This window comes from Oncorhynchus gorbuscha, unplaced genomic scaffold (genome assembly GCF_021184085.1).
Source record: "Oncorhynchus gorbuscha isolate QuinsamMale2020 ecotype Even-year unplaced genomic scaffold, OgorEven_v1.0 Un_scaffold_177:::fragment_2:::debris, whole genome shotgun sequence".
Classification (NCBI taxonomy): Eukaryota; Metazoa; Chordata; class Actinopteri; order Salmoniformes; family Salmonidae; genus Oncorhynchus; species Oncorhynchus gorbuscha.
This window is the reverse complement of record NW_025744901.1, coordinates 28,550-50,000: the sequence shown is the minus strand read 5'-3', so window position 1 is coordinate 50,000 and position 21,451 is coordinate 28,550. Positions and strand designations below refer to the sequence as shown.

Below are 21,451 nucleotides of genomic sequence, written 5' to 3'. Positions count from 1 at the left end.
CACACACACACACAACACACTGGAACAGACAGACACACACACACACACACTGGAACAGACAGACACACACACACACACACACACACACACAACACACACTGGAACAGACACACACACACACACACACACACTGGAACAGACACACACACACACACACTGGAACAGACAGACACACACACACACACACTGGAACAGACACACACACACACACACACTGGAACAGACAGACACACACACACACACACACACACACTGGAACAGACAGACACACACACACACACACTGGAACAGACAGACACACACACACACACACTGGAACAGACAGACACACACACACACACACACACACAACAGACAGACACACACACACACACTGGAACAGACAGACACACACACACACACACAACAGACAGACACACACACACACTGGAACAGACAGACACACACACACACACACACACACACTGGAACAGACAGACACACACACACACACACACACACACACTGGAACAGACAGACACACACACTGGAACAGACAGACAGACACACACACACACACAGACACACACACACACACACACTGGAACAGACAGACACACACACACACACTGGAACAGGACACACACACACACACTGGAACAGACACACACACACACACTGGAACAGACACACACACACTGGAGCGGACAGACACACACACACTCTGGAACAAACAGACACACTGGAACAGGATACAAGGGATTGCTTGAACCAGTATGCCAAGTGGTATATTAACCAGCACTGATAATACCGTTTCCCAGCACGTCTCATTTAAATGCAAATGTCGCTTGACTGCTAAATTGTTTGAGGACATTGGATGCATTTTAGCATTTTATTTCCACCTGAACTGCTGCATCTATCCAAGAGGAAAGTTTTTTTGAGCAACTCCTGACAAACTGTAAGAGAGAAAATGCTCGGGGCGACCCTGATGTGTGGTGTGTGTGTGTGTGCACGGCATGTTTTGGTACAACCTAATCAATATGCATTAGATCGCAAATCGCCTCAGTGTGAATGTGTGCATCTGCCCGTAGCCAGTGCTTCTCTGTGCAGTGACTGAGGAAACGAACATGCACACGAATGAAAGGTATTGAAATGGACATCTACAGGCTTCTCTCGGGTCGCTGGTGTCGCATAGTGTTTAAAGATGGACATTTATCACTTGTTCTTTTGGATCTCAAATGGTACCTTTCTTCTCTTCCTCTCTTCTCCTCCTCCCCTTCTCAGGGCATGACTATCAAACCCCTGGTGGACCTGTTGGCCGTGAAGAAGAAGCAGGAGGCCAAGCGCTCCATCAATGAGGAGATCCACACCCAGGTGACCTTTTAAACCACCATCAACCCCCTCACATCCTGGCCTCTCCTTCTCTATCCCCTCCTCTGTAGCTGAACCACCCATCAGACAAGTTCATTTCCTCCTGGGGATATACGAGCTCTGGGCCCGTATTCGTAAAGCGTCTCTTGGTAAGAGTGCTGATATTTTATGATCTAAATGGCAAAACTGATCCTAGATCTGCACTGCTACTCTGAGACACTTTATAAATACAGGCCCGACAGGCCCTGGTCAGGTTATGAAATTCGCAGCACAAGAGCAAGAAACTCACTGAAGCTACACTGCAAGGCTGTCCTTGTTCACCGTAATTATCGAGCCAGCTTTCTGTTTTTAAAATGGGCTATTGCATGAATGGCTGTGGTTAAATGAACTATTTGGTTATTTCAATCTGCGGGATGTTTTGACTTTCAAATGCAGTATCTGTCCAGACTACAGTACTGTCATTACATGTTGAGTGCCAAATATTGCTCTGCCCTTCCCCCGTACTGGCCATTAATGGAATGTATTTTGTCTTGCTGACATTGCCTTGCTGAGGTTTTAATATTGGAAAGCAGCATTCCCCTGCTTCCTCTTAACTCGGACTAATTAAACTTCCTGCATTGTTCCATGGCTCCCAATGGACCATCCTCTCCTTCTCCACGGTCTCCACCGACTCATCCACCCTGGTTGCCAGATTGTGGCAAGTAAAATCCCCCTGCTTTAGGCCTGGCTTCCTCTGATGCTACTGGTCATTCTCTCTGCCCTTGAGTGACCACTGAGCAGCACGGCACACCGTCTCTCGGTAGTTATTGTTGCTAATAATAGCCACAGAATAATGTCACGACACACACACACACACACAGTGTCTCTACGGGGCTCTGTTGGCTCTCTGGTGCACCGAGGAGCGATGAGTCACCGGCGCTCTAGGCTAGACGCCCCGGTTACCAGCTTATAGCATCTTCCCCACTGTAAATGGCAGTGATGTGAAGTCAACCGAGCCGTTTTAGGACTCCTGGAATGCACCAGGAGTAGAGGAGGGCATCTTAGAGCCGGGTAGAGTCCCTCATGGTTTTAGTGTCAGCACCATTAGGTTTGTGGTCTCACAAATTGGTCAGTAGGTTGTTCGATGAATGGATATTTGAGGCTGCAGTTGTTTTACTCAAGAATCTCTTGACTAATTGGCACCTGGGGCTGACCCTGACCTATTGTGGTGTCACCTTGCCTGAGGCTTTCATTATAAAGTACTATTGCGAGAAATGGGAACGTTTTCTTCGACCAGTGATAGAACTGATGCAGAAACTGCTGTCAAGAAAATCCCTTCGCTGCCCAAGAACATTGCTATGCGCGTCGATTTTGATGCAAATGTAAAATAAATTCAGTGGCACGACCAAAACGTCTTGTTCCCATAGCAACTCCGCATGTCAAACTGTCCCTGTGCAGAACTGTCACAGCGGTGGCCATAATCCAAATACAGGAACAGAATTGACCACCGACCGAACGTCATCTGCCAGTGCCTATTTCTCTGCTTCAATCTGTGAGTGTGGTGGACATCATCTCGGCCTAATGCTCTCTCTATTGGCCAGATTGTGGCTAATTCCTGTTGCAAGTGAGAGAATCTCCATGGAGAAAAGGCTATTTAGGGGAAAATCCCAAAAAGGACAAAATGGTTGCCTTTATGATGGGAAAATATACCTCTCTCTGTACTATTTACATATAATAAGAGACAGGAAAAAGTAGTAACAGATTAGGCTTGGTTACACTTTTTAAAAAGTTTAAAAAAATATTTAGATGTAAGCATTGTTTTCTCCCCCTAGTTCCTGGACCACCTGCTGACTGGCATTGAGGACATCTGTGGACACTACGGCCATCACCACTGGAAAGACAAGTAGGTAGCAAAGGAAGGACTAAAGGGTCACGGTGACGAGCGCTGTGTAATTTTATTTTCACAGTATAAAAACATTCAAGTTAAGACCCTTAACGTGACACCTTTCCACCACACAGTCCAGTCATCTCGGCTTGTTGCCGATTTTCCTTCGGTTTTGACTTGTGTTTTAACAGGGTTAACAAAGATCCTAAGGCTGACTCCGTAAACGTGGCGGTGACGCTGCGATCCCTCGGCCGCTGGCAGTGACAGCTAAGCACCTTAAGTGGATTATCTTTCGGAACAGATGGCTTTCTCCTTCAATGAAACCTTACCGAATCCAAGAATGTGATGGCAATCGTATAGCGTCGCCATTCCTAACCGAGTGGACTTGAATCATCTTGTGCATTTCCCTTCCCTATGCAGTATTTACCCACAGCAGTATGGTGTTTGAACAGCCCTTGGGTATTGTATGTGGCAGTTATTCTCTCAAGAGAACCATTGTATAGGATTTGCTCAGACGTCTCTGTATGGCCCGTTTATCACCCGGCAGTTGTCATATGGTTCGGATTCCGTTCCGGACAGACTTTAGAGCGTGACCACGTCTAACTGGATCGATCTCTCTGGTGTAGAGTCCCTCCTTTTTTAGGGCGTTATGATCAAAACAGCGGTCCGTTTTCACAGTGTGTGTTCCTGCCAGTGGCAACACGGTCTCCTAGTGTTGTGTGTGTGTGTGTGTGTGTGTGTGTGTGTGTGTGTGTGTGTGTGTGTGTGTGTGTGTGTGTTCTACTCATATTCAAGAGCTTTTCATCAATGAACCTTTAAGGTTTTAATGAGGCTGGTTATGGCTGTGTACTATGGCGGGAACAAGACATGGAGGCAATTGGATAAAAGGACTCGAAGGTTGACTTGTTTTCTCGTCTCTCCCCTTCAGGCTAAACCGCTTCAACAAGAAGTACATAAAGAAGTGCCTGATCGCGGGCGAGCGCTACAAGGAGCCGCAGCTCATCGCCTTCTACCACAAGATGGAGTTCAAGCAGGCCATCGAGCTGGTGGAGAGTGGCGGGGGCGTCAAGCTGCCCTCCGCCGTGCCCTCGCAGGTCTCCATGCAGTGAGTGCTCCGCTCTCGTTCCTCCTCCAGCTCCTTTTAGCTCACCAGCGCTACACTGAATAGCCATTTCCACATTGTCTGCGAGCGCCAGAGAGGTTTGAAAGTCAAGAGGCTGAACGATAAATGACTTCCTGTAAATAACTTATGGGAGAATGTGCCTGAATATTTCTCGTGAATGTTACAGGAAGTAATTGCCAAGTGAGTTAGAGCTTGGTAATGGCCAACAGCAACCATAGTTATCCATAGAGCCGCAGTCAATGTGTCTCTTGTTTTTCTCCATACTCTCTCCCAGGAACATCCAGCCCAAGAAGCTGCCGCCCCCTGTAGCAGAGCGGGCCCTGCCTCAGTTCACCAAGGGCCGTGAGGAGGAGATCAGGAAGATCCTCAGGAGCAACCTGCAGAAGACCCGCCAGAGGGTGAGCGCTGATCCAGGATCAGATTTACCCTCTTGCGGGGTAAGGGGTAGCATTGACATCTGAGGGGTAACATTAGGAGGGCAACTGCAAAGCTGATATCAGATCCATTTTTTTTTGGGGGGGGGGATGCTCTCGGCTAGTAATGTAGGAATTCAGATGCTCACTCTGTTTGCAAAGAGAAGACAATTTGACAATTTAGCAAAACCTTTATCCATAGCGACTTAGTCATGCTTGCATACATTTTACATACATTGCTTCGTTTGTCATGTCCTCATTAGTATTGTCAAAGGTAACATCTCTTAAGATATTATAGTACTGAAGTAGTCGTGAGCCTGTATGGTTATGAATACAAGTGTGCATTGTTGCTGTGTGGTCCTAGACGAGACCTCCCTGTCCCGTGGTGCGAGTTGAATGAATGTGCTTTGTCTCTCCTTCCTCCCAGCTGCGCTCCTATAACAGATCCACTCTGGTGCCTGGAAAGTGTATTATCATTATTATTATGTGATCCTAGCTCAATAGCATTCCTGTCCCCATAGTGTGAGTTGTGTGTGTTGTCTCTCCCTCCAGCTGCGCTCCTACAACAGACACACTCTGGTGGCCGATCCCTTCGAGGACGGATGGAACGACTTCCTCCTGAAGAAGCAGAGGTTGATCGAGCTAGAAAAGAAGGTAAGACCAGCAGACTCTCCTAGCCTGGTTAAACCAGATTGAACGCTGCGTTCACCATTGTTGTGCTCACTTAGTCTGGAATTCTACCAATTCAATAGAACTATTTTTATCACCTCATGGGCAAACGTTACATAAAATAGACTGATACGTGCAATCCTCCCAAAAGTTACTGGTCCAAGCAGCCTACTTTCTGAAAGAGGGTGGGATTAAGGATGGAAGCCCACGTGGCCAAACGCTGCTCTTTTGATCTGGTCAAAACATCTGTTCTTCTGGGTGAAACGATGAAATGTGGCAAAATCAGTTTTGGAAGCCATGCTAAGACTCCCCCAGACATAGAGAGAACTTCAACAGACAACCAGACACAAAGTTCTCTCACTACTCGCAGTAGTAAACTTTCTTTCTTCACATTAATTTAGCCTAACTGATGGATTTAGTCAGTGTCCCACCCCCTCCATTCAATTAATTTGCCTGACACAATCAGTTCCTGATTCATTTATGCAGCCTTGTGGCCCAACGGCCAACTTGCAATGAATTATGAATCTAATTATGTAATGAAAATGGAAGTAACATCTTGATTAAATAGAACAGATTTTTAAAAAGGACACTGTAGACTGAGGACTCTGCTGATCCCAGCAGAATGGTTTTATTTAGGAAATGAAGTAACATTTTGATTGAATAGAACTTTTTAAAGGGCACCGTAGAGCTGAGGAAAACGCTGATCCCGACAGACCGGTAGACACAATTTAGTGACCTGTCAAACTTTTAATGGCACTTTTGTCTTCAGGAGGTGTCTTGGTTGGGCTTTATGATATTGCCAGTCATATTGTGTTGTATTGATTTGGTGTAGGCCTATCTAGTGTTTGGATGTATTGCTGTAATGCATTTCTTTCTGTATAGTTGACCTCACTAAAATAATCTCCATTAAAATGGACAACGTATCCTATTGTATTGTAAGTAATATGGCTGTACGGCGCTATGCTTTAATCTAAAGTGACTGGCAGTCGCCGACATACAGTATCCACTACGTGTGTCTGATGTGGGATTCGAACCCACAACCCTTGTATATTGAAACGGTTGCTTGTGTGTGCCTGTGAACAGATGACAGAGATGAGTAACTACCTCACAGTCCCTGGCGCAATTCCTGACTCCCCCACCATGTGCAGAGCCAGACTGGCCTCGGGTGAGTCCATCCTACACCCACATCACACTCTGACGCTCCCCTCTTACACTATTTTGCCATCCCTCTACCGTTACTGGTCTGGCGCTGATATTTCCATTCAAATGGTCCATTTCCAGCATGGTTCCAGCAACTATGGTGGATGTGTAACCAGGTTAGCGTGGCTTGGCTTAGTAGTGTGAAGCAACAGTTGTTGCAAGGTTCCTTTTGAAGCAACAGGAAAGATGATGGAAGGAAACTTGTTCCGTCGAGGACCTTTTGGGCACCTTTTGCACTTTATCACTTGAAAAAATATATTTGGATGTCGTTTTGAGTCGAAAGGAACCCGTTTACTTCACACGTAGTATACTTAGTTTGGCAAGATTGTACAGTTTAATGTTTAATGACGCTATCTGCACTATTATATTACGCTGTTATACAGTAGGCTACTCCACCTTTTTAATGGTATTTCGACTGGAAATATGTTTGCATGTGTAAGTTGGCATGTAAAGCAGCATTGCGCTTGGTTTCATTGTAGGCAGTGGTTTGAAAGCTGAGAAGGGAGGGGCCAAAGTAATTCCAGGTATGTAGTACAGTCCTAGTGAGTGTAGAAGGCGATGGGCTGTGGCGACCAATGGCCTCGGCTACAATCTTACTGTATATGCATGTAAATGTTGCTCGCTTCCATTTGTCAATGCGATACCCATGATTCTAGCATACATTTGATTGACATGATCAGGTTACGGCATGATGCAGCTCCACAGTTGTGGTGTAATTGTCTGTTCATGAGTGTGCATAAAAAAATAAATAATAATGTGAGTCTTTTTGTGAATGTGTATTGTATGTCTATTTTTGTTCGGAACAGTTGAAGTATTTGTTCTAGTCAGGGTTGGCCAACCCGAGTCGTAGAGAGGCACAGTGTGTCAGCCTGCTGTTCTAGCCCAGCTCAGCACTAGCACACCTGCTTCGACTAAACAAGCCATGCCAGGTGGAACGTTCAGAAATTCAAGGTATTACATGGAACAAACACATACACTTAACGTGTAGAATGGGAATGAAGTAAGCTCAATTCGTGACATTTCTATCTGCGACGTTACACGTTTGCCTCCTCAACGTGCGCTCGGGTTGGCCTCCCCCGTTTTGGAGTAATGTACCGTGTGCTAACCCTTTCCTTGCCTGCCCCGCGCAGACCCCAACGCCTTCTACAACATCAAGGCGTCTTCAGACGGCGTCCCCACCATCCAGGTGGACCTGGCCTCCCCCCAGTCCCCGGACTCTGTCAACATGCTGAACGAGTTCTCCAAGGAGGGTGCCACGGGCCAGGGCCTGGGTCAGAGGGAGGGTGCCACGGGCCAGGGTCAGAGGGAGGGTGCCACGGGCCAGGGTCAGAGGGAGGGTGCCACGGGCCTGGGTCAGAGGGAGGGGGCTGACCGGGATGAGGATCGAGGTCTGATGATGAAGCCGGCCGGGAAAGGAGAGAAGGGAGAGGAAGAGGGGGGCAACAAGAACCCAGGGCTGATGAGGTGTCTGAGTGACCCGGGACCCAGTAATGAGGATGAGGAGGATGAACCATTCCTTCCCTAAAAACAACAACTAGCTCCTCCCATTGCGAGGAATAGGGAGGGGCCTGGTTGTAGCGGCTCCTCCCCATGAGCGGGGCACTACAGGGGAAAGGTCCACCTCCTCTCACTCCACCACCACCTCATTTGAGTTTGCTATCCCATTGGTTGAGGAACAAATAAAGCCAAAACTGTTAAGAAAGGACTTGGGACATAACTTGATTTATGAACCAAAAGAGAAAAGGATACTAAATTGTTTAAGTGATAGGAAGGCAGTCGCCACCTTGGCTGATCTTGGGCTTGGTGGGAATTATCCCTAAAGACAGGGGAACATAATTATGCGTTACCAAAGGGTTGGACTGGTTTAGTCACAGACGATGTTCCACATTTTGTCTTCATAACGTTTACGATCGGTCTTCTACTTTCAAGAAAAGTTGGCCTCATTTTATTTTTTTTGTCAGACAGAGTAAACCCCTTTTCACTAGGTGCATTGTATCACACAATTCACCTCTTAAACGGCATGTTTTTAATTTCAGGGTTGATATGAGGCTGTTGTTTATGTGGTTGTCTTTTGTCATCGTTTGTCCTTCAGTTGGTCAGGGTTCTACGTGGTGTACACTGGATGTACTTCACACTGTAATGTCTGTCGAGTTTAGCACAGTCAAAACCCCTTTCTTCACCACCTCGCCTATGGAGACCCTAAGTCTAAGGAATGTGTCAATCGCCACACTTGGAAATGTTACATCGCCGTTTAAAGCGTCGCCTCTCTATTTTAATCGAACATACAAAATCGGCAGCATCGCTGAGATGTGTATGCTGTGCAGTAGAAGATAATTTACATACAAGAAGGATTGTGATGCAACACCAAGAGATTTGTTGATCTTGAATGGACTTCACTCCCCTATAGAAGCCGATCCCTAAAATCACAGCAAATACTGTTATACTCCTGGCACCCAGCCAAAAAAACTGTTTTGAGTTCAAATAATTTACAAAGACAAATTTGTATTGTGCACTGTAGTGGACATAAAGAAAAAGTTGATAGTAAATATGAAACATGTATATTACAGTTAATGGGTACAGTAGGTAAACATAGTTGTCACATCCTGATGTCTACTACAGAGGGCATTTATAAAAACTCGTATTGAATTTGGGGAAAAATGGTTACACTGCTCTGAAAACCTTCCACATTCTTTCTAAGATATTTACTAGAAGGAATTTCAATTCAAACTCACAAAAATGACAATTACACAAATACATACACTTACCTTCTTACCACAGCATATGCTAATTGTGTTGGCAGCCATTTTGAAAATCCAGGAAGAGAACGTTATCTAGGCCACACCCCCACCCATGTGATATCATTGGATAAACCCAGAATGTCCTACAACAGGACTTAACACAGTGGCATGTCAAAGAGAGTGGACAAAAATGAATAGTTGGGTCTCAGGAGGATATGTTACAAGTTCCCTTTAAGAAAAGGCTCTAGTATGGGCCATTTCAGAACCATTTTGTGGCGGTTTTCTCCATATTCTCTTGTCCGTAGTCACATTTTATGACTGATCTATTCTCTCTTTGCACCTTATTCACATCAAGTATTTTTGACATTTTTAAAAGACCCCGTTGCCGGTTTAACGTTCCTCATTTGGTTTTTAGCACTCCCCTTTTGAAAATGTAGTGTTCCATAGCCATTTTGGAGTTTTAGGCATCACTGTGAAGGATATGTGGGTGGACTGAACAGATCTTTTGTCGTCTAACCACCTCAATGGCCCAGAATATATATTTACGCGTCCACCATCACAGGGATGTTGACTTTGTCAATCCACAACAGACACAATCATGACACGCAGGTTAAAATATCAAAACCAACGATGTTAATTTGGGGCAGGTCGAAACACACATTAAAAATTCATAGACATTTAACCAGCTAGCTAGTTTATCCTAGGAGATGGACATCGGGTTGTTATTATACCTGACATGCATACGGTCCGATTATTAGCTGGTTCATGGTAGAATTTTTGACCCGGAGTCAAAATCGTGCATCACTACTCCGATGAATCCACAGTTAAAAAGGGAAACCTAGTTAGTTTTTCAGTTCGTTATCCCTAGTTAATCGCTCCTCGTTTTGTCTTTCTTGCTTTCGCGTGGGTTTGTGTCTTCCTGATATCCAATAAGGAGGGGACTTGCAGGGCGACCAATGGAGCCAAGTTCCATTTTAGCGCTTGGCTACGCAGACGCTTGGTCACATACGCGAGCACCGAATGCCCAACGAGGTTTGCATGTTATTTAAAATGCTGCCCTGGCGATACAGGCATGGGCAGAAGTAGCAGTTCAATGCAGTATATTGGTGTGAAATGTGTATAGCGCTATATTGATTATAACCATTTAATTGAACGATGCCCTTTTTAAAGCATATGCCATGATGTGATCTTGTCAATGCTAGTTGTAAGCAAATACACATCTGAACGCAAGAGCCAACACCTATTCTGCTCGGCACAACTAAGGCTAATCTAGGGTTTGTATACAACTATGAAAACCTTGTCATGTACAGTATATGGTTGTATAGGTATTATGTATACAGTGCATTGCTTCTCTTTTCTACACCAAGCCTTAGGATCAATAGGAGTAACTCATTTGATTTGAAAAGGCTGTTGGCTATATTGTCAATGTGATTACTGTTGTTCATCGATCTGAACATCTCAACGGGACATTCAACCACTTTTAGGTGCAAAGTAAATTGCACCTAACATTGATTCAATAGCGTAGCAACCCCTCGTCCCACCTACTGTATAACCATCTTAGATTTGTAACATGAGTGACAACTTTAGCTGGAGTCTGTAACTGTCTCAACTAGAGAAGCCTAAGATGTCCAAGACCGTGGCCTAGTTTGCTGGCTGTCACCTTGGTGTTAGAATGACCCTTGTCCCTCTCTGACCTCTGTGTGCTATCACTTTATGCCAAGAGAGTAAGAGAGGGGTCTCCTTACAGCTTAGGAGAGAGAGACTCCTTGCAGGTTAGGAGAGAGGTCTCCTTACATTTTAGGGGAGGAGAGAGAGGTCTCCTTACAGCTTAGAGGAGGAGGGAGGAGAGAGGTCTCCATACAGCTTAGAGGAGAGAGAGAGAGAGATCTATACAGCTTAGAGGAGAGAGGGAGAGAGAGATCTATACAGCTTAGAGGAGAGAGGGAGAGAGAGATCTATACAGCTTAGAGGAGAGAGGGAGAGAGAGATCTATACAGCTTAGAGGAGAGAGGGAGAGAGAGATCTATACAGCTTAGAGGAGAGAGGGAGAGAGATCTATACAGCTTAGAGGAGAGAGGGAGAGAGATCTATACAGCTTAGAGGAGAGAGGGAGAGAGATCTATACAGCTTAGAGGAGAGAGGGAGAGAGATCTATACAGCTTAGAGGAGAGAGGGAGAGAGATCTATACAGCTTAGAGGAGAGAGGGAGAGAGATCTATACAGCTTAGAGGAGAGAGGGAGAGAGATCTATACAGCTTAGAGGAGAGAGGGAGAGAGATCTATACAGCTTAGAGGAGAGAGGGAGAGAGATCTATACAGCTTAGAGGAGAGAGGGAGAGAGATCTATACAGCTTAGAGGAGAGAGGGAGAGAGTTCTATAGCTTAGAGGAGAGAGGGAGAGAGATCTATACAGCTTAGAGGAGAGAGGGAGAGGTCTCTATACAGCTTAGAGGAGAGAGAGAGAGGAAGGTGAGGAAGAGGTGCTTAGTGTATTTGTTTACTTTCATCTCCTGTTTTCTCAGCACCTATTACTGTCAGCACGGTGGTTACTGAGGTTACAGTAGAGAGGGAAACATGAGGACCGGGTGACTATGTAATGGCGTGTTACTAATAAACCGTCGCCATGCACGCACACAGTACTACACCGCGTGTGTGTGTGCACTGTTCTCCTTTCCAGCAGGTCACCCCTGTCATGTCCCCATTCCCCCACATGGGCATTGCAGTTGAGGGTAGTTGTTGGTTGAGTCCAGGAAGGTGAAATAGATTAAAGCACCTCACCTCCTTCACTAAAACAAATTGAATTAGGTGTTGAAATGTCAGAGCTTGTTGTGAAGGACAGGCTGCTTCGGCTGTGAGAGTTCGACGAGGACAAGGTCTTATTGATGAGATAGGGGTTTAAAATGAAGTGTTACGGAATGATTGACATTTGATACTTCCCTGGCTGATTTCCGTCCATTGTATTGTTATTTAAACGACACAGAAAGGTAATAGAGTTTAAACATGACATTTACAAGGTTCCCGAAACAGGTTATATAAGGGAAACCAGAGAAAGTCAACTTTAGCTTGGGAAACGATCCTTGGAGAGCGTTTCTGAGCTCCATTTGTCCGAGCCTTGTACTGTAGTGCGGAAGAGCAGTTGACTTCCAGGCTTCCCCGGCGCTCTTTTATCTGGCCACCACTTTAAAGACCATCGATGGTTTCCTGCTGTAAAGGAGGAACTACTGTTGTCGTTAGTGTTTAGAAGACAGATCTTTACATTTCTACGGGGGGAAAAAATGTAAACGCAACATGCAACAATTTCAAAGATTTTTTCTGAATTGCAGTTCATATGAGGAAATCGGTTAATTGAAATCAATTCATCAGGCTGTTTTATCTATGGGTTTCACGACTGTGAATACTGATATGCATCTGTTGGTCGCAGATACCTCTACAAAAAAAAAATGGGCCTCAGGAATTTGTCACTGTATTTTTGAGCTTTCAAATTGCCATTGATAAAAAAAACAATTGTGTTTGTTGTCTGTAGCTTATGCCTGCCGATATCATAACCCCACCGCCACCATGGGGCACTCTGTTCACAACGTTGACATCAGCAAACCACTCGCCCACACAACGCCATACACATGATGTGCGGTTGTCAGGCTGGTTGGACGTACTGACGACAAATTCTCTAAAACGACATTGGAGGTGGGTAATTGTAGAGAAATGAACATTCAATTCTCTGGCAATAGCTCTGGTGGACATTCCTGCAGTCAGCATGACAATTGCACACTCCCTCAACTTGAGACATCTGTGGCATTGTGTTCTGCTCATTTTAGTGGCCTTTTATTGTCCCCAGCACAAGGTGCACCTGATCATGCTGTTTAATCACCTTCTTGATATGCCACACCTGTCAGGTGGATGGATTATCTTGGCAAAGGAGAAATGCTCACTAACAGGGATGTAAACTAATTTGCACACAACATTTGAGGTGAAATAACCTTTTTGTGAGTATATAACATTTCTGGGATCTTTTATTTCAGCTCATAAGACAGTGGACCAACACTTTACATGTTGCGTTTATATTTTTGTTCAGTGTAGTTGCCCAGTACATGTAGGCTGTCTTAAAATCATAGTCCGAGTGTTTCTCACCAACCATACTGTGCATCAATAGTTTAAACACAGATTTTATTTCCCATCCAAACAGATGTTTTCGTATCGAAACAACCCCTGGTTGGTGTGTCTGAAAATCGTGCCGTGTGTTTTGTATCACTCTCTGCGTCGTTGTGTTGTGGTCCCATGCAGACAAATACATCTCAAGCCATACGATCTGTCTCGGGACTCTGAGATGAATTGGTGTATGACAATGCTATGTGTCACGTTGCAGCAGCCTTTGTTCAATATTTCCTGTAGGGAAGGAAATGTCCTGCTCAAAGCAGAGGAAGGTGAACATTTTATAAGTGGCTTCAATGTCTTGCTTCACTCATTTTCTTAATTGTTCAAATGCAAATGAATGTTTGTCTTTTCTCGGCTCCACGCTGAATTATTTAAGACATTTGATGGTTTGTTGAAGCTATGTCTGTATGAATTCTCTTGCCTCGTTTTGAAGTGTGCTTATGGAATCCTAACGAGCAGGGGTATTATGTTCTACGGGACTTAAGTTTGGCCACGCTTGTGGTTTCTGTCTGCGTTCTGTGTGCTTTACGTCGGTTCGTGTGTTTATTTGCGTTTGTATAATTGTTGCTACATGTGATTTTACCATTCGGTTCACATGCTTTATTTGGGTTAATTTGCTTTGTATTTCTTCATGTGTTCTACAATGTGCTAATGTGCTTCATTTTGCTTCATTTACTTTATATTCAGTTCACATGCTTTAATTGGGTCCATACACTATTTACATTGGGTCCATGTGCTTTATTTGTTAATTTAGCTTTATATTGCTTCATGTGCTTTTACATGGGTCTATATGCTTTTTAAAGTGGTTGGTTACCAAACTGGACCCGAACTAGACTGACATTAGAGACCAAATGCTTTCATCCAAACTAGTGTCATTTAAAAACAAAAAGATTGTTCTCCTTACATGGGTAGGAGGAGCAGTAGATCAGGGGTATAAAAACAACCTCGATAGGACTATGACCGTTGACAACATGTCAGATGCTTATTATGGCCTGACCCATTACTGGCCGTAGGGTAAAGGAGCTTTCTGGTTTTCTTTTCCCCCTGCTGAGAATCGACAGGTGGCTGGACTTGAGAAATTATCCCACACTCATCATTTGTATGTGTCCAAAGGGATTTGCTTGTCTAAAAAAAAAAAAAAAAACTTCTCAGTTCTCACTCCTGAAGTGCACGTGTGGATAGAACTCCTTACTCAAAACATACTGCAGCCTGGTACGTAAGTGATGAACAACGCAGGACAATGTATGTGGACGTCCTTTCCCTACCTCTTGAGACTGTAACAATTTGCCGCACCATATTGATAAAAGCACTTTAAACAATACCTTTTTTTTTTAAAGCGATACCTTTAACTCAAAAACTCACGTTAAAGCAAGAGCAATACGCACGTGGGTTTTTGGTCACACAGGCTTTGCATGGCAAGTGTAACAGGGGATGTATGTGTGGCACTAGTTTCACTGTTGTTCCCTTTCTGTTTTAATGTCAGCTAATTGATCTCCAGTGATTTGCAAATGTGTACTTTGCAATAATACAAATATTTTATTTTCTATACAAGTGAATTCAAATATATACGTTGATATGTTATATAAATATATGTTACTGTACAAACATCAAACTGTATGGAAAGTGACACTAGTGACATCTGTGCACTGTGTTGTCGGTTAGCCTAGCGTAAGTATTCCATCCTTATATTACGAAAACAAAACTAATGCAGTAATGTTGAAATGAAACGATATACCAAATTAAAGTTGCAATTTATTTAAAAAATGTTTCTCTGATACAATGTTTTTTTTTCTGCAATACAATTATTGATTCTCCAGTAAAAGTAGACATCATTTGCTTCAAAGGCCGGCTATAAAGAAAGAGTCTGGGATTCAGTGCAGGAGGTGCTATATAGCGTGCAGCACTATACAGCCAACAATGGCCTTTTCAAGTCATTTCCATAGCATTTGCGGAGATCACATTTAGGGTAAACGCTGCTCATGTCCTCTCAAGCGTAAATTGCGGACTAACAGCGCCTTGCATTGAATCCCTGGCTAAAGTATGCTACAACTACAGTACCAAGCAAAGGTTTGGGACACACCTACTCATTCAAGGGTTTTTCTTGATAAAAAAAAACAACAATTTTAGTGAAGACATCAACACTATAAAACTCATGGAATCATGTAGTGACCCCAAAAAAGTGTTAAACAAATCAAAATATATTTGAGGTTCAAAGAAGCCACCCTTTTTGCCTTGACAGATTTGCACGCTCTTGGCATTATCAAATATAAAATATATTTTGCTTTAACACTTTTCGTGGTTACTACATGATTCCATATGTGTTACTTCATAGTTTGATGTCTTCACTATTCTACAAAGTAGAAAATAGTACAAAATAAAGTAAAAATCCTTCAATGAGTAGGTGTCCAAACTTATGACTGGTACTGCATGTACTTCTGTGTACATTCCCCAGTACATTACTAACATGTCATTCTTAATATTTGCAGAACGGGGGAGTGGTGTACCATCATATTACAGCAAACCTGTACAATAACTAGACAAAGTAAACATTGCACTTTGATGCATTTTCTCTCTAGGGTTTTGACGATTTTTGTGAATCATGTCTTACTTTTGGAACACAATACATTACTGTGGATGCTTGGCCTACTCTAATTGGATGTTGTTGTTTTTTGACCCTCCTAGAATGAATTAGCTGCCCTGACAAGATTTTCATTCGCCTACATTCTCTGGCGCAGCAGGCATCGAGACTGCTAAATATGCCAGACTTAGCAACACATTTTGACTCTGTCGATTTCCCCTGTCTATTTGGTCCTGTTTTCTGCTTGCCAAACGGCTTGCGTGAGGACCCGCAATACTGTCCCGAATATGGTGGGACAGGACAAATGTGCTCTTACCCTGAATACACCCTTATTGTCCTTTGACCACCTTTTTAATGTTGGAGTCGGTGGAATAATACATTTGACTGTTTGTCATATATTTGATACTTTTTACATTCAGCAGTTTCAGGGCAGGGTTTTATCTGTCATTCCTGAGAACAGCCAGAAGATGGTGCTGTGCAACCAAAAATGGACTTGGGTTCTGCTGATGGGTGAGCCCTATCTTTAGTAACACAGAGCAGGCTTTACAATTTTAGATTTGTATCCCATTTCTTTTTCTTTTTATAACTACCTAGGAAACATGGACGTTTAATCACTGCAGTTGATAGGGAATACGGTTTACAGTGTTCAAATTCCATCGGCTAAATGGTTTATTGCATTCTATTTTCATTCCCATATACCCACTGTAAAGCTGTTTTGGCCATTAAAAAGCCATTGCTTTAATGTTCCTATCAAGAGAGTGTTTTTGAAATTGAATCTAGTAAACCGAACAGGCTCTAGAGGTCCACTATGAGAGGATTATTTCCTCAATTATCTTAAGCCAACGCATGAGGACTTCACATTTGAGAAGGCTGAGAGAAACCTGTGGGGAACTGTTAGCCCATGGTCAATAACCATCTCTCTGTCAAAATACTTTCCTTGCGTCTGTCCTTGGTCGGTTGTGCATCCGAAATGAAGAGCAAAATTGACGCCCTACAACAAAGCAGCACCGTGGCCAGCTAATTTGCCTGACTATTCTGAAATAACTTTTTAGTTCTCAGGACCATAAGCTTGAAGTCGATTCATCAACCAAAAACAAATACCGATGTTTACCTTTTTTTAAATGAACAGTTATTCCTGGTTGTTTATCGAAGTTAGCTGACTAACTCATTGATCCTGCTTTATAGTGTACCCCTCTGGTTCTAACAATGACCCTAACTCATTGATCCTGCTTTATAGTGTACCCCTCTGGTTCTAACAATGACCCTAACTCATTGATCCTGCTTTATAGTGTACCCCTCTGGTTCTAACAATGACCCTAACTCATTGATCCTGCTTTATAGTGTACCCCTCTGGTTCTAACAATGACCCTAACTCATTGATCCTGCTTTATAGTGTACCCCTCTGGTTCTAACAATGACCCTAACTCATTGATCCTGCTTTATAGTGTACCCCTCTGGTTCTAACAATGACCCTAACTCATTGATCCTGCTTTATAGTGTACCCCTCTGGTTCTAACAATGACCCTAATGAAATTGGACTGGGGGTAGACATGTCAATGATGGGTTTATTGATTTGCTGTGGATGACATTTACAAACATGCAATTATCACACACAAGCCACACAGCTAAACAATGGGATTCAGAATCCCCCAACTGCCAAGGTTCACCATCCCTTTTGGAAAGCTCCACATTCTTATATTAAATCTCTGATCACTTGGCTACATAGCTGATGCACGCTGGACTGTCCATTAATTACGGTACTCCATTCTGCTTGTTTGTTTTATCTGTCGGCCCCGTTGCCTAGTCAATGCCATTGTACCTGCTGTTGTTATGCTAGCTGATAAGCTGTTGTCTCATCCACTGTTTTAGCTAGCTTTCCCAATTCAACACCTGTGATTACTGTATGCCTCGCTGTATGTCTCTCAAATGTCAATATGCCTTGTATACTGTTGCTCAGGTTAGTTATCATTGTTTTAGTTCACAATGGAGCCCCTAGTCCCATTCCTCATACCCCTGATACCTCCTTTGTCCCACCTCCCACATATGCGGTGACCTCACCCATTACAACCAGCATGTCCAGAGATAAAACCTCTCTCATCATCACCCAGTGCCTGGGCTTACCTCCGGCGTACCCGCACCCCACCATACCCCTGTCTGCGCATTATGCCCTGAATATATTCTACCATGCCCAGAAACCTGCTCCTCTTATTCTCTGTCCCCAACGCTCTAGGCGACCAGTTTTGATAGCCTTTAGCCGCACCCTCATACTACTCCTTCTCTGTTCCGCGGGTGATGTGGAGGTAAACCCAGGCCCTGCATGTCCCCAGGCACCCTCATTTGTTGACTTCTGTGATCGAAAAAGCCTTGGTTTCATGCATGTCAACATCAGAAGCCTCCTCCCTAAGTTTGTTTTACTCACTGCTTTAGCACACTCTGCTAACCCAGATGTCCTTGCCGTGTCTGAATCCTGACTCAGGAAGGCCACCAAAAATTCAGAGATTTCCATACCCAACTATAACATCTTCCGTCAAGATAGAACTGCTAAAGGGGGAGGAGTTGCAGTCTACTGCAGAGAGAGCCTGCAAAGTAATGTCATACTTTCCAGGTCCATACCCAAACAGTTCGAACTACTAATTCTGAAAATTACTCTCTCCAGAAATAAGTCTCTCACTGTTGCCGCCTGCTACCGACCCCCCTCAGCTCCCAGCTGTGCCCTGGACACCATTTGTGAATTGATCGCCCCCCATCTAGCTTCAGAGTTTGTTCTGTTAGGTGACCTAAACTGGGATATGCTTAACACCCCGGCAGTCCTACAATCTAAGCTAGATGCCCTCAGTCTCACACAAATCATCAAGGAACCCACCAGGTACAACCCTAACTCTGTAAGCAAGGGCACCCTCATAGATGTCATCCTGACCAACTGGCCCTCCATATACACCTCCGCTGTCTTCAACCAGGATCTCAGAGACCACTGCCTCATTGCCTGTATCCGCTACGGTGCCGCAGTCAAACGACCACCCCTCATCACTGTCAAACGCTCCCTAAAACACTTCTGTGAGCAGGCCTTTCTAATCGACCTGGCCCGGGTATCCTGGAAGGACATTGACCTCATCCCGTCAGGTGAGGATGCCTGGTCATTCTTTAAGAGTAACTTCCTCACCATTTTAGATAAGCATGCTCCGTTCAAAAAATGCAGAACTAAGAACAGATACAGCCCTTGGTTCACTCCAGACCTGACTGCCCTCGACCAGCACAAAAACATCCTGTGGCGGACTGCAATAGCATCGAACAGTCCCCGCGATATGCAACTGTTCAGGGAAGTCAGGAACCAATACACGCAGTCAGTCAGGAAAGCTAAGGCCAGCTTCTTCAGGCAGAAATTTGCATCCTGTAGCTCCAACTCCAAAAAGTTCTAGGACACTGTGAAGTCCATGGAGAACAAGAGCACCTCCTCCCAGCTGCCCAATGCACTGAGGCTAGGGAAGACTGTCACCACCGACAAATCCATGATTATCGAAAACTTCAACAAGCATTTCTCAACGGCTGGCCATGCCTTCCGCCTGGCTACTCCTACCTCGGCCAACAGCTCCGGCCTCCTCGCCCAGGCCTCTCCAGGTTCTCCTTTACCCAAATCCAGATAACAGATGTTCTGAAAGAGCTGCAAAACCTGGACCCGTATAAATCAGCTGGGCTTGACAATCTGGACCCTCTATTTCTGAAACTATCCGCCGCCATTATCACAACCCCTATTACCAGCCTGTTCAACCTCTCTTTCATATCGTCTGAGATCCCCAAGGATTGGAAAGCTGCTGCAGTCATCCCCCTCTTCAAAGGGGAGACACCCTGGACCCAAACTGTTACAGACCTATATCCATCCATCCTGCCGTGCCTATCTAAGGTCTTCGAAAGCCAAGTCAACAAACAGGTCACTGACCATCTCGAATCCCACCGTGCCTTCTCCGCTATGCAATCTGGTTTCCGAGCTGGTCACGGGTGCACCTCAGCCACACTCAAGGTACTAAACAACATCATAACCGCCATCGATAAAAGACAGTACTGTGCAGCCATCTTCATCGACCTTGCCAAGGCTTTTCGACTGTGTCAATCACCAGATTCTTATCAGCAGACTCAGTAGCCTCGGTTTTTCGTATGACTGCCTTGCCTGGTTCACCAATTACTTTGCAGACAGAGTTCAGTGTGTCAAATCGGAGGGCATGCTGTCTGGTCCTCTGGCAGTCTATGGGGGTGCCACAGGGTTCAATTCTCGGGCCGACTCTTTTCTCTGTATATATCAATGATGTTGGTCTTGCTGCGGGCGATTCCCTGATCCACCTCTACGCAGATGACACCATTCTATATACTTTCGGCCCGTCATTGGACACTGTGCTATCTAACCTCCAAACGAGCTTCAATGCCATACAACACTCCTTCCGTGGCCTCCAACTGCTCTTAAACGCTAGTAAAACCAAATGCATGCTTTTCAACCTATCGCTGCCTGCACCTGCACGCCCGACTAGCATCACCACACTGGATGGTTCCGACCTTGAATATGTGGACACCTATAAGTACCTAGGTGTCTGGCTAGACTGCAAACTTTCCTTCCAGACCCATATCAAACATCTCCAATCTAAAATCAAATCAAGAGTCGGCTTTCTATTCCGCAACAAAGCCTCCTTCACTCACGCCGCCAAACTTACCCTAGTAAAACTGACTATCCTACCGATCCTCGACTTCGGCGATGTCATCTACAAAATCGCTTCCAACACTCTACTCAGCAAACTGGATGCAGTTTATCACAGGGCCATCCGTTTTGTCACTAAAGCACCTTATATTACCCACCACTGCGACTTGTATGCTCTAGTCGGCTGGCCCTCGCTACATATTCGTCGCCAGACCCACTGGCTCCAGGTCATCTACAAGTCCATGCTAGGTAAAGCTCCGCCTTATCTCAGTTCACTGGTCACGATGGCAACACCCATCCGTAGCACGCGCTCCAGCAGGTGTATCTCACGGATCATCCCTAAAGCCAACACCTCATTCGGCCGCCTTTCGTTCCAGTACTCTGCTGCCTGTGACTGGAACGAATTGCAAAAATTGCTGAAGTTGGAGACTTTTATCTCCCTCACCAACTTCAAACATCAGCTATCTGAGCAGCTAACCGATCGCTGCAGCTGTACATAATCTATTGGTAAATAGCCCATCCATTTTCACCTACCTCATCCCCACAGTTTTTATTTATTTACTTTTCTGCTCTTTTGCACACCAATATCTCTACCTGTACATGATCATCTGATCATTTATCACTCCAGTGTTAATCTGCAAAATTGTAATTATTCGCCTACCTCCTCATGCCTTTTGCACACA

General features: G+C 44.6%; 1 protein-coding gene across 1 annotated transcript; it reads left to right on the top strand.

Moving 5' to 3' along the window:
* Nucleotides 1-1,263: 1,263 nt before the first annotated feature.
* On the top strand, nt 1,264-11,281 carry LOC124017314 (sodium/hydrogen exchanger 1-like; the record flags this gene model as incomplete). Its single annotated transcript, XM_046332569.1, has 7 exons — nt 1,264-1,353; nt 3,162-3,232; nt 4,143-4,319; nt 4,612-4,735; nt 5,303-5,404; nt 6,503-6,584; nt 7,750-11,281. Coding segments are annotated over 7 exons (1,041 nt in total), but the record flags the coding sequence as incomplete, so codon positions are not given.
* Nucleotides 11,282-21,451: the final 10,170 nt, after the last annotated feature.